At 50.4% G+C, this 11,335-nt stretch overlaps 2 protein-coding genes across 2 annotated transcripts; one reads left to right on the top strand and one right to left on the bottom strand.

The window, feature by feature from the left end:
- Positions 1 to 32: 32 nt before the first annotated feature.
- Positions 33 to 1,361, bottom strand: LOC136995382 (transcription factor JunD-like). Its single transcript, XM_067316123.1, has one exon. It carries the CDS (start codon positions 1,359 to 1,361, stop codon positions 33 to 35), a length of 1,329 nt encoding a protein of 442 aa, XP_067172224.1.
- Positions 1,362 to 3,959: 2,598 nt separating this feature from the next.
- Positions 3,960 to 11,050, top strand: THAP1 (THAP domain containing 1). Its single transcript, XM_067316244.1, has 3 exons — positions 3,960 to 4,394; positions 5,054 to 5,249; positions 8,703 to 11,050. The coding sequence occupies exons 1-3, from the start codon at positions 4,324 to 4,326 to the stop codon at positions 9,162 to 9,164; spliced, it is 729 nt and encodes a 242-aa protein (XP_067172345.1). The 5' UTR covers positions 3,960 to 4,323; the 3' UTR covers positions 9,165 to 11,050.
- Positions 11,051 to 11,335: the final 285 nt, after the last annotated feature.

Genomic DNA, 11,335 nt, shown 5'->3' with positions numbered 1-11,335 from the left:
GCGCCGCGCGGCTCGCGCCCCGGCGCGTCCCCTCAGCAGGCGCTGGTCTCCGGCGCGGCGGCGGCGGCGGCGGCGGCCTCGGGCGGCGCCTCGCGGGGCGGCGCGGCGGGGCCGGCGGCGTTGATGTGGCAGCCGGAGGAGAGGTGGCTGCGGACGCGTCCCTGGAGCTGCGTGACCTGGGCGCGCAGCAGGTTGGCGGTGGCGGCCAGCTCGGCGTTCTGCCCCTTGAGCGCCTTCACCTTCTCCTCCAGGCGGGCGATGCGCTCCAGCTTCCGCCGCCGGCACTTGGAGGCCGCGATCCGGTTCCTCAGCCGCTTCCGCTCCGCCTTCAGCCGCTCCTGGCTCTCCGCGTCCAGCGGCGACAGCGACGGCGGCGTCGGCGCGCCGCTCCCGCCCTCGCCGCCCGCCGGCGGCGGCACGTCGGGCACAGTCTGCGGCTCTTCCAGGCCCCGCGCCGGCGGCAGCCGCCCGCCGCCCAGCCCCGCCGCCCCGAAGCCCAGGCCCGGCGGCGGCGGCGGCGCGGCGGCGGCGGCGGGGTAGGCGCTGCCCGAGGGGCTGAGCGGCCCGCCCGGGTTGAAGCTGCTCAAGTTGGTGTAGACGGCCGGCGGGTCGGCGGCGGCGGCGGCGGCGGCCCCCGGCGGCCCCGGGCGCGCGGGGCAGCAGGGCCCCGGCGGCGAGAGCGGCGGCGCCGCCAGGAGCTGGTTCTGCTTGTGCAGGTCGGCCAGAGCCTTCACGAAGCCGTCGGCGAAGCCCTCCTGCTCCTGCGTCACCGGCTGCCGGTAGAGGAAGGTCCCCGCCGCCGCCGCCGCCGCCGCCGCCGCTGCCGCCGCCGCCGCCGCCGCCGCGCCGGGCGCCGCCGGGCCCGGGCTGCCGGGCCCCAAGCCCGCGCCGCCCTGGATGAGCAGCTGCTCCAGGTCGGCGGCCGGCGGCAGCTTCAGCAGCGGCAGTTCCGCCGCCGAGCCCAGCGCGGCCTCCGCGCCGCCGCGGGCCGCCGCGGCTGCGGGCCCAGGTCCGGCCCCCGCCGCGCCGCCCGCTGCGGAGCCCGGCGGCGGCGGCGGCGGGGCGGCGGCGGCAGGAGCCGGCAGCAGTCGCAGCGCCGCCGCGCTGCCTCGGGCGCTGCCGGGCGGCCGCAGGGCGAAGGGCCCCGGCAGCGGCGAGGGGGCGGCCGCCGCCAGCTCCCGCTTCTTGGCGGCGCCCAGCAGCAGCTTCTGCCCCGCCGCCGCCGCCGCCTCGGCGCCGGGGCCGCCGGCGGCGCCGAAGCCCGGCAGCGGCACGAAGTCGGGCAGCAGCTCCAGCCCTTCCTCGGGGTAAAACGGCGCCTCCATCTTCACGGCCGCGCGCCCGCTCCGCCCGCCGCTCATGCTGCCCCCGTCGCCGGCCGGTCGCGGCGGCGGTCAGCGGGCGCCCCGTGCCCTGGGCGCCGGGCGCGGCCGGGCGGGGCGGTGCGCGGCGGCGCCCGCCGCTCTCGGCGCGCAGCGGCGACGGAGCCGCCCCCGGCGGGGCGGGCCGGGCCCCCCGCGCCGCTCCGCTCCGCTCCGCTCCGCCCCCCGGGGGAGCCCCTCGGTCCCGGGCGGCGCTTGTGCTCTGTCCCGGGGCTGACGCGGGAGGCGCCTGGCGGGGGGGGACCGGGGGACTTCGGCGAGGAAACGCTCTGCCGCCGGCAAAACCGCATCTGTTCGCAGCGAGGGGGTGTACGTAACGTGCCTTTTGGTTTTGGGAAGAAAACACTAGGAAAAAATTATTTCAGAGAGCTGAAATGTCTTTGGAAACGTTCTTGAAATCTGCAAGTCTTTTTTCTTCGGTTTGTGGGGTCTTTTTATTGTCCATCTCCATTCGAGACAACCCCCTTCCCATCGATCACTGAAATTCTTGTGGGATGAGGAAATTGTTTCCCACTCAGCGTATTCAAAAAAACCCTGTGTCAGGAGATATTAACATGATACTGACAGAGCTGATGGGAGCTCTTTTCAAGTCACACAGCCTTTTAAGTCAGCTCACTGTCTCAATAAACTCAGGGCTTCTGTGGCTCACCTACACATTCACCTGTTCACCCCATCACTGTAGGACCCACCAATATCTCCTCCCATATTTTTCACTCTTCAGCAGTGTACTCATGCTTTCTCCCCAGACGTTTCCTCCCTGCACATCAGGACCAAGTGTCTGTTCTCCAAAGCTCTAGGAGCGCTGCTCAGCCATGCTGGACACCGTTGTTTCTGTGTGGCTGTGCTGCTGTGCCTTCGTTGTGCCTAGGTTTGCTCCAAAACCAGAAGGAGGGGGAGGCAGAGACGCTACTGGCAAGTCAGGAAGGAGTTTGTCCTAGGCACGTATTTCCCCTCTGACTTGTCAGGCGGGAGACCAGGAACCTGTCTGTCAGGGCCCTGAGTGCACTAACAGCCTTTAGTGGCCCTAAGAGTCAGGTTTGCTGGCTAGAGAAATAGAAATATCTGGGGAAGCTAGTAAATAGGAGATCTTGCAAATGGGTTTGGTGGGCACTGAGAAACAGGAGTCTTGTGGAGGGTGGCTTGTGAAGGGGACAGAGATGCTTCACAAACACTGGGGGAGGCGGGCAGGAGTAACCGTGGAGGGCATCTGGAAGAGGACAAGGTGTCCAGCGAGCAAATCCCTAAACCCTGCTGGACAGCGCTGGCTAAGAGGGTGGGTACAGTATATCATAAGGACAAGAGGGAATGGAGGCAGGGAGACTGAAGGGGTATCCAGAAAGAAAAAGAGGAAAAAAATGACTGGAAGACCTCAAGAGACAAAGGGGAACCGGAAGAACTGAGAGAAGAAAAAGGATAGACTTAGAAGTTCAAGGGAAGAAGAACTCTGGAGAGGCAGAGTTACCTGGATGGCCTCAGAGAAACTAGAAAGGAGATTTCTAAAGAGGTAGAAAGCTTGGTGATTTGGGAGAGAGGAGTCTGCAAACACCCTCAAATAGAGAAATACAGTATTAGAAGTTTGGAGAACTTGGATGAAGAAATGAGAAAGGAAACTATTTCAGTAAGGAGGAAATATCTTGTGGGAGAGAGGCCACATTAGAAACAAGAGGACCAAGGGAGCTAAAGAGAAGGGGAGACTACAAAGTGTGTGAGAGGAAAAGGAGAGGGTTTGGGGATGGGAGAGATGTGCCAGACTGGCCTCTCCCAAAAGATCAGATGTCTGTTGCTGCTTTTGAGAGGAGATTGGTCCTGGACGAGCTATTATTCTTTGCAGAACCACTGTCCCTGGGATGTTTTAAACGATAACTAGTCTACTGCACCATACCTAAGGAGGAGAAGAGGAATCAGACTACACTGTGTGTGTCTTGAATACATGACGGTGGCAGCTGATCTCGTCCTGCAAGACACTTGCGATTACTCAGTTTTTCTCTGGAAGGGGTTAAATACATGATCAGAGAGAGGTAAAGCTCATTTCAGTTATCTCCTGCAGTGGATGACACTAGAGATAGGCCCCTTTGCTGTTCATCTGCCAAGAGACACCGGCCATTGACAGAGGACAGTTCAGGTCAGTGATCTAATGCAGGCTGGGAACGTGGACCTACAAAACGGAAAAATGCAGAAGCCACTTAGAATAAATAAACGTACTTTTAATGGTACCGATTTATTTAATTTCTGTCTGATATTTGCTGACAGTAGGGGCCTGCTAGTGAATTCTGGTGAGATTTTTTTTTTTTTTCATATCGTTAATGTAACTACGTGTTATGTCAACGTGGTCTTGCAAAGGCTTTTTCTGGTTGTTGCTCTTTCGGAACAGCACCTGGGAGCCCTCTGGAGCTCAAAAAGTCGCTTCCTGCCCTTGCGCCAGCCGAGTTTTGCCTGCCTCGGCCCCGCTCAGCGCCCCAGCGGCTCGCAGGGGGATGCTCCCGCCACCGGCGGGCAGCGGGTCGGCCCGGCCCCGGGCGTCCCCGGTCCGCGCTGCCGGCGCGGCCGCTCCGATGGACCCGGCGCCGGGCGGGGCCGAGCGCGGCGTCCGCAGCTGCCCAGATGTGCGGGAGGCGGGGGCGGGGCCGGCCGCAGGGCCCTCGCGTCGCGCGCCCAGCCTGCGGCCCGATTGGCGGGCCCTGGAAGGAGGCTCCGCCCCCGCGCCGAGACCTGCCAATGGGCGAGCGCGCCGCGCTGTCACCGCGAGAGTTGCGCTGAAGCTGGCGCCGCCATCTTGGAGTTGGGAGAGGCCGCGTCCCGTTTCTGTCCCTCTCCGAGGGTCACCGGCGGGGGGGGGAGGGGGTGCGGAGGATGAGCGCCCGGCGGTGAGTTAACGGCGTCGGCGAGCTCGTCTTCGCGGGGCCCCGCGGCGGCGGGAGCGGCGCGGCGCGGCGGAGGAAGGATGGTGCAGTCGTGTTCCGCCTACCGCTGCCGGAACCGATACGACAAAGAGAAGCCCATCTCCTTCCACAAGTGAGCGCGGGCGGCGGGGCGCGCGCCCAGCGGGGCGGGGCAGGGCGGGGCGGGGCGCGCGCGAGGTGGGCGGGGCGCCCCTGGCGCGGGGGCGGGGCCGGGGGCGCCGCCGGGCAACGGTCGCCAACGGCAGCCAACGGCCGCTGCGCGCGGGATGCGCTCGGCTGCGAAGGCGGCTGCGCTGCTGCTGCCGCCGCCGCTGCTGCCCGGCGTGTCCGCAGGTCCCCGGCGAGAGGCGCGGCGTGCCCGCGCCGTGCTTCGGCGGCCGACCGCTTTCCGGGCTGCTGGCGGGTGCCGCTGCTTCACTTCTTGCCGGATCTGGCGGATGTGCCTGAGCTTTAACTTTGCCCGCTGCCTGTCAACGTCCTGTTCACAGCCTTGCTTTCTGAATTAATGTTCGTGCGGCTTGCTCTTTGGAAAGCCGAGTGATGGCACAGTTTTTATTTCTGGAAAGACCCCCCCTCCCCCCCCCGCCCCCCTCTTTTTAGAGAGTCAAAACCTCTTCGTGCAAGACCTGTGTTTGCATATTTGGTCTGAAGGTTAGTCAGAGGAAAAGTGAAGTCCCAACAGCAAAGATGTTTTGGTGTACACTTAGCTATAGTACTAGCCCAAATGTTAGAAAGCTTTTAAGAAAAGCTGAAAGAACTTTTTATTTACAGGTTTCCTCTTACAAGACCTGATCTTTGCAAGAAATGGGAAGCAGCTGTTAAAAGGAAAAACTTCAAGCCAACCAAGTATAGCAGCATTTGTTCAGAACACTTTACTCCCGATTGCTTTAAAAGAGAATGCAACAACAAGCTTCTGAAAGAAAATGCTGTGCCCACAATATTTTGTTATACTGAACCCAATGAAAAGGTAAACCTGAACCACTCTTAGTTTAAGAAACGGGAATGCATAGATATGTTGCTCATATTTATATTGCAGGGTTTGATGTAAAGGAGCAGTGGGCAGAAGGGACAGATTGTAAATGTTATCTGCTGAACATATGCACTCAGAGGTACTTGGAGGGCTGTGGAAGAGAAATCCAGGGTAGTTAAACAAGTTCAAGAACTGTTCATAGTGTTTTGAAAAGAGCAGAGAGGTATGCTGTCTGAGCCTTGGGAGCACACAGAACATTGTGCGGAGATGAATTGACTCTGACCCGCTCTTTTGTGTGCGTACATGAAAACTAAATTACAGCAGTGTAATTTTGGTTAAAGCCTTATGCTGAGCAATCACAGCAGCAGAGTAAGAAATTGTTGCTATATAATTAAGTTGCTCAACTGTATTTCTGGTATGTTCAGAGTGTTATGAAGCCTTCAGTAACATTATTTGCAAACTGCTTTTTACTCTCTTAGGCTGACTGGTGGCTACTGCTATCATTAAAAACTTGGTGCAGCTTAGTTCTGAGTTTTAACTGTCCTTTCTAAAGGACTCTGGCCTCTGGTTTAGCAAAGGTAAAGTGACAGGTAAACATAGGGGAAGCATGGTAGCTGTACATGCTGTCTGTGCTGAAACCATCTCTGTCTTAAAAATTGCATTGTATTCATAGGACATACTAGTCTCTTACTGTCTCTGTACATTTGATGATATTCCCCTATGATATGTTTTGCTCTCCTCACTGTGCTACTAAAGCAATTTACCATGAGAGGAGAATGGATTATTAGCTCTTCCTTCTTGACCTAATAACTGCAAGGTGAGAGTTAAGAAGATCGATTCCTGATTTCTGTAAAAGGATATACAGTAGTAGGTCTCTTCCCACTCTCTGCAACAGAGGAAGGAGATAGATCTGGGGAATGGCAGAATGTACTGGGGTGAAGTGCACAGAGGAAAGCTGTGTTTTTTGCTCGTTTGATTTTTGGTTTTATATTCAGTATTGGAAGTGATGCAGAAATAAAAAGGGTAGTATCTGGAAAATGAAGAGCTGCTAATAATAGACAAGCAAATACAGCAGAAGGCATATAAGGAAAGATAGACAATTTCCAGTAAATACAGTTGTATTACGTTTTTTGTTTAATTACACTTTCCTAGTATCTCTACTACACACTTTTTTGTCACTTGTGATGCTGATTGCAAAGTTCTTTACAGTCTAAAAGCTGGATGGGTATGTGGGGTCATCTGCAAAAAGTGGATAGGTGCAGCAGGATCGGTATTGAGCCATGTTCCTTCATTTCATTCTTGATCTACAAAAACACAAAAGTGCACCTCCTAATTTTGGGGTTCACCCTCCTAATTTGTTTTTAATCTCACAGCCCATCTTAATGAAATGCCACTTAAATTAGTAACAAAGGTTGGTAGTAGTGGTTGCTGGGTTTCTGGAATTGAATTCACGCTAATTTTAAAATACAATTTTTTATCTTTTGCATTATATAATTTGAAATACTACTTGCATTTTTTCATAGTAATGTCTACAGAGAATCTTTTACTGTCTGTAAGAAATAATTAGAATTCACTTATGATGTGTCAGTGAAATGAACGATCTGCTCTGTGTGATACATTGTGATAATAACATCTCTATAAAGATATCATGTGCTCTATGAGCTGGAAATAGATGTCTCTGTGAATTCAGCTGTCTGGCAACTATCAGATTTTTGCATGTGCTTCCAACAAGCATGAATTTCTCTTTGCAGATCATGCGTTTGCCTTGTAATTTTCCTGGCAGAGGAGTTTGAGAGTGATAGCTGATATGGTCGGGTTGTTCAGAATCTTCATGTGTGAATTAGATGGACCCAGTATTAGCAGAGATTTCTTACAGTTGAGATGTAAGACTGATGGATGGCTGTTTTGTACTTTAAAGTAATCAGCAATATTTGAGCACATATGAAACTTCCCATTCAGTACCAACTGCAAAACTGCCTCTTCAGTTACTGTCTGTCAGGTGTTGTAGTTTGTGCAAGAATGATAGCTAGGCCCTCCAAATAAAGCGTTTGTTTGCATATTACGTCTTATCAGCTGATGGATAACTCAAGGGATTTAATGACATGAGCTTCAAGTCTTATGAACTGAATGCTTAGAATATGAGTATTTTCTGCAGCTCCTATAATGCACATTGTGAATGTCCTTATGCTTGTATGGGTAGTAATAATATTGGAGACAGGTAGCTAGAAGTTGGTTTCAGTGCCTTTTTCACTGATAATTTCTTAGGCTTTCTTTTTAATAAGTAATATGCAAGCTCTTTTGTTTGAAGAGTGCTTTTTTTGATCATAATGTAAACAGAAGCATTTTTGAATTAGCTATGTTTCTTTGGGGCAGAAGGACTGTGATTCTCTCCTCTGGCCTCTACGCAAATGGTGAGAGAGCTGTGTCATCCTGAACCCTGCAAGTGCACTGAATCTATCAAGGGTAGTATGATACAGACTGCAGCTTCATGTGCAGCTGAGCCAATCTAGCATTTTGCTGCAGTCAAATTGGAGAATCGTGCTTGTCCTTTCTCAGTCCCATCTGCCAGCTGTGCAATTCTGCTTCTCACTCCTTCCTTGTACTAGCTCAAGTGTTGGTCATACCTCTTGCTGAGCTGCTTTAATTTAATAAAATGGCAGAAGTTTTCTGCAGTGATGATGGGAAAGTGAGTAGCTTTCTGTCATCTTACCATCTTACCACATTGCAGCAAAGGGTAAATACCAGAACTGGGAGCAGGGAAAGGTTGACCTTTATCTTCCCTTTCTGGTGTTAGGGAGCTGGGTTTTTTGGCTCAGCAAGTCTCATTAAGCCAAACCCTTATGCTGCAGTCCCAAAACAGTGAGACAATCACTTCCAGCTGGTAAGAAGCAGGCCTTGCTATGTCTGCCTTCCTGCTCTGCCAACTTATCAGCACCCTCAGTGAGATGATTCTTATTCTACCTCATGGGAAGATTTTCCACTTCTGCTGGATTTTTGAGTAAAATTGGTTGACAGGTTCAAACTAAGTTGTGGTAAGATGCAACAAAAAGAAGGAGGAACAAAACGGAATGGGATGGCAATGATGAGTTGTTAGGTCAGCTAACTCCCATCTTACAGAACTTCAGCCTGTGTTCTTGCTTCTCAGCTAATTGTGGATGTATCTGGCCTAAGTCTTCAAAAGTGAGATTGACTTCTGAGTTCTTCGATTTTTGCTTTCTTCAAGACATCAGGGACTTGAGTTTCAGGGATCATGAAAATGAAGCTTCTTCAGAATATAGCCAGTTTAGAATTAACAGGGCCAGAACTGTTTGTTAGTTTTGAAAAAGCAGGCCTTGAAATTTGTTTTACTAATTTCAATCCTGTTTGTTTACATTATACGGGGGCTGTAGTACTGGAGTTGTTTTGTGAACAACATAAACATGAATATGTAATTTTATTTTGTTCGTTTAGCCTGAAGAATTTGCAGAACAACCAGAAGATCCACTACCACCTCCTCCACCACCGCCACCGCCACCACCACCACCACCACCACCAGCAGCTCCTGTACTACCACCATCTCCATCAACTCCTTCCTTTCATTTATCTCAAATAGATGCAAGATTTGTAGATCCAAGTATTGGATTATTGATGCCTCCTCTCCAGACCCCTAGCAATCTTGCTGTTTTTTGTGATCACAACTATACCGTAGAGGATACAGTTCATCAGCGAAAAAGAATTCAGCAGCTGGAGGAACAAGTTGAAAAACTGCGGAAGAAGCTCAAGACAGCGCAACAGCGATGCCGGCGTCAGGAAAGACAAATTGAAAAACTGCGAGAGATTGTTCAGTTTCAGAAAGAAAAAGACATATTGGCAGGCAAAGGCTATGTTATTCTGCCCAATGACTATTTTGAAGTTGTAGAAGTACCTGCCTAAAAGTCATGAACATCTGCCTTCACTTTGCTAGGCCAAGGAGTTTAGTTTAAAAACTAAATGCTCTCTAATTCTGTGTGTAAGGCTCTTGAAAATTCTAAATCAATAAAGAAGATGTCATACAAATGAGGTCACATTTTGTTTTTCTTCATTATTATTTCAGTTTGATACTTTTTTAATATATTGAAAATGCAAGCATATCAGAATTAGAATGCATTTAGTTTATGAAATCTGATTGCTTTACAGAAGAAAAGGATGCAGGGTTAAATACATTTAAAATGTGTAAAAACTTTTTGCAATGGCTGTTTTGTGCTTACAGGGGGACAGGGAATTGAATCTGACTGAGAATGAATGAAGTTCATGTTGCGGTACACTTAAGGCAAAGCTTTGTCAAAGCAGTTAGCATTGGCTCAGTTGATCCCCAAGAAATAATTTTCATTGATTGCAGAAGAAGCAGAATTAGACTAGTTAGGAACATATGAAAGTGCTGCCTTATACAGAGAATAATAAGATACATATTTCAGCCTGGGAAGACTTCCAACCTCAGTTTGTTATGCCTTCAAAGCACTGCATAAACTCTAATTCTTGGATCCCTTTGGTGAGGTATGTAAATGAGCCTATTTGCTTTGGAATAACCTTTACTGGTGTGTGTGTTGTGAGGGAGAAGGGGAGAATTTGTTAACGTAGTTAATTGGAGCTGTAAAAGAGGCTTTGCCGGGAAGGCACTGCTAAAGCGCAGTGCTGCATTGAAGATGTATATTATCTGATCAGGATCAGGAAATGGGTGTGTTGCTTAGTGTGGCTGCTTTTCAAAAATACTGCAGTAATCCACAGTCCCCAATATGTTGGAGGATGCCACACTAGCCCTTTTATGAATAAGGTTAGCCTCTGGTTAATTTGTTCCCATAAGCGCTATAATGGATTGCATGTTGTCCTCATCCTTAAAATTGCTGGTCTTAACTCGCATCCCAAATGTGCATAGTGTCAGAAAGTTAAGGATTTTTTTTTTCCTTCCCCAGAGTGCTGAGCATTTGCAACTTTCATTGCAGTATACTGTGATTTTTTTTTTTGTTTTGCTTTGTTTTGTTTTTCCAAAAGGCATCCACCAAAGGGCAGATATGGGATTAGACTTTGGGAGTTGCTTGGTGCTAGACTGGTTTTTAATATCTCAAATGCTGCTGCCTGTCCTACAACCTTATTAAGATTCTTCTCTGAAAATAAATCTAGCATTACAAAGTCGTGCAACAGTTTGCACTTACTATCTAGTGAATCTGGAAAACGACTTTGTTGTGTCAGTGAACTAATTCACAATCAAAGAGAATGGCATTGTATTGACCCTATTGTAGCCTTCACAGCTGAAATTTGCAGATCTATTAGACATGAGAAAAATGACTTTTCTCGGCCCATATCGAACTTGTGTGTAGTGTGAATTTCCTCTCTGATATTAATCAAGCCCTATTCATGATGGCTTTAAAAGGTTCTCCCAATCTGTTTAGCATGACATTTTGAAATGTTTAGAGCCAGTCTTGATACTTCTGACCTCACTCCTGCTATGTATCTAGCCTCACTACCATTTCATATGCTTAAGATGAACAAAAGTGCTGTTCGATCCTTTTGTGTACATTTATTATTCCTGGTTAAAAATAAAAAGCAAATGGTGTGTTAGATTTTTAACTGCTCTCTCTCCTCTTTCCCCAGGACTTTGCCAAAGCTGGCTTGACACTTTATATCTTTTTATAAAGAAGTTTTGTGGTTCAGATGCTGTTTTTTTGGTTGTTTTTGGTTTTGTTTTTTTGCTTTGCCTCTGGAAATACAAAGCATAAAGATGTGCAAATCAATGTTCCTGAGTCTTGTTGTTGTTGCGCTTATGTACTTAAAATAAATTTGCAAATGCTCAGATTCGAAAAGCGACAAGAGAGAGAAGTTTAAAGAACTGTTCCTCTGCTTTTGGCATGTGTGACCATGCAACAGCTTGTTTTTGTTTTCCCTGCAAATCCAAAACTGCATCTCCATGAGGCCTGGTGGATTGCTGTAACACCACACGTGCGGGGATGGGGTGGCCCTGCCATCCCTCTCCCCCCACAACTGGCTATCTATTCTCATTCTCCCTCTCTTAATTTGCACCGGTTCTGGTGCTGGTTGCAGCCTAACGTGAGCCAGTTCAGCTCCCTAAA

This window comes from Apteryx mantelli, chromosome Z, assembly GCF_036417845.1.
Source record: "Apteryx mantelli isolate bAptMan1 chromosome Z, bAptMan1.hap1, whole genome shotgun sequence".
NCBI classification, from domain to species: domain Eukaryota; kingdom Metazoa; phylum Chordata; class Aves; order Apterygiformes; family Apterygidae; genus Apteryx; species Apteryx mantelli.
Note: the sequence above shows the minus strand (reverse complement) of the source record. Positions and strands in the feature narration are given on the sequence as shown.

Bases quoted from the DNA above. Each gene is read 5' to 3' on its own strand.
- LOC136995382 (XM_067316123.1), bottom strand. From the start codon at position 1,361: ATGAGCGGCGGGCGGAGCGGGCGCGCGGCCGTGAAGATGGAGGCGCCG.
- THAP1 (XM_067316244.1), top strand. From the start codon at position 4,324: ATGGTGCAGTCGTGTTCCGCCTACCGCTGCCGGAACCGATACGACAAA. The intron at 4,395-5,053 runs GTGAGCGCGGGC...TTTTATTTACAG, and splicing joins AAGCCCATCTCCTTCCACAA to GTTTCCTCTTACAAGACCTG. The intron at 5,250-8,702 runs GTAAACCTGAAC...TTGTTCGTTTAG, and splicing joins ATACTGAACCCAATGAAAAG to CCTGAAGAATTTGCAGAACA.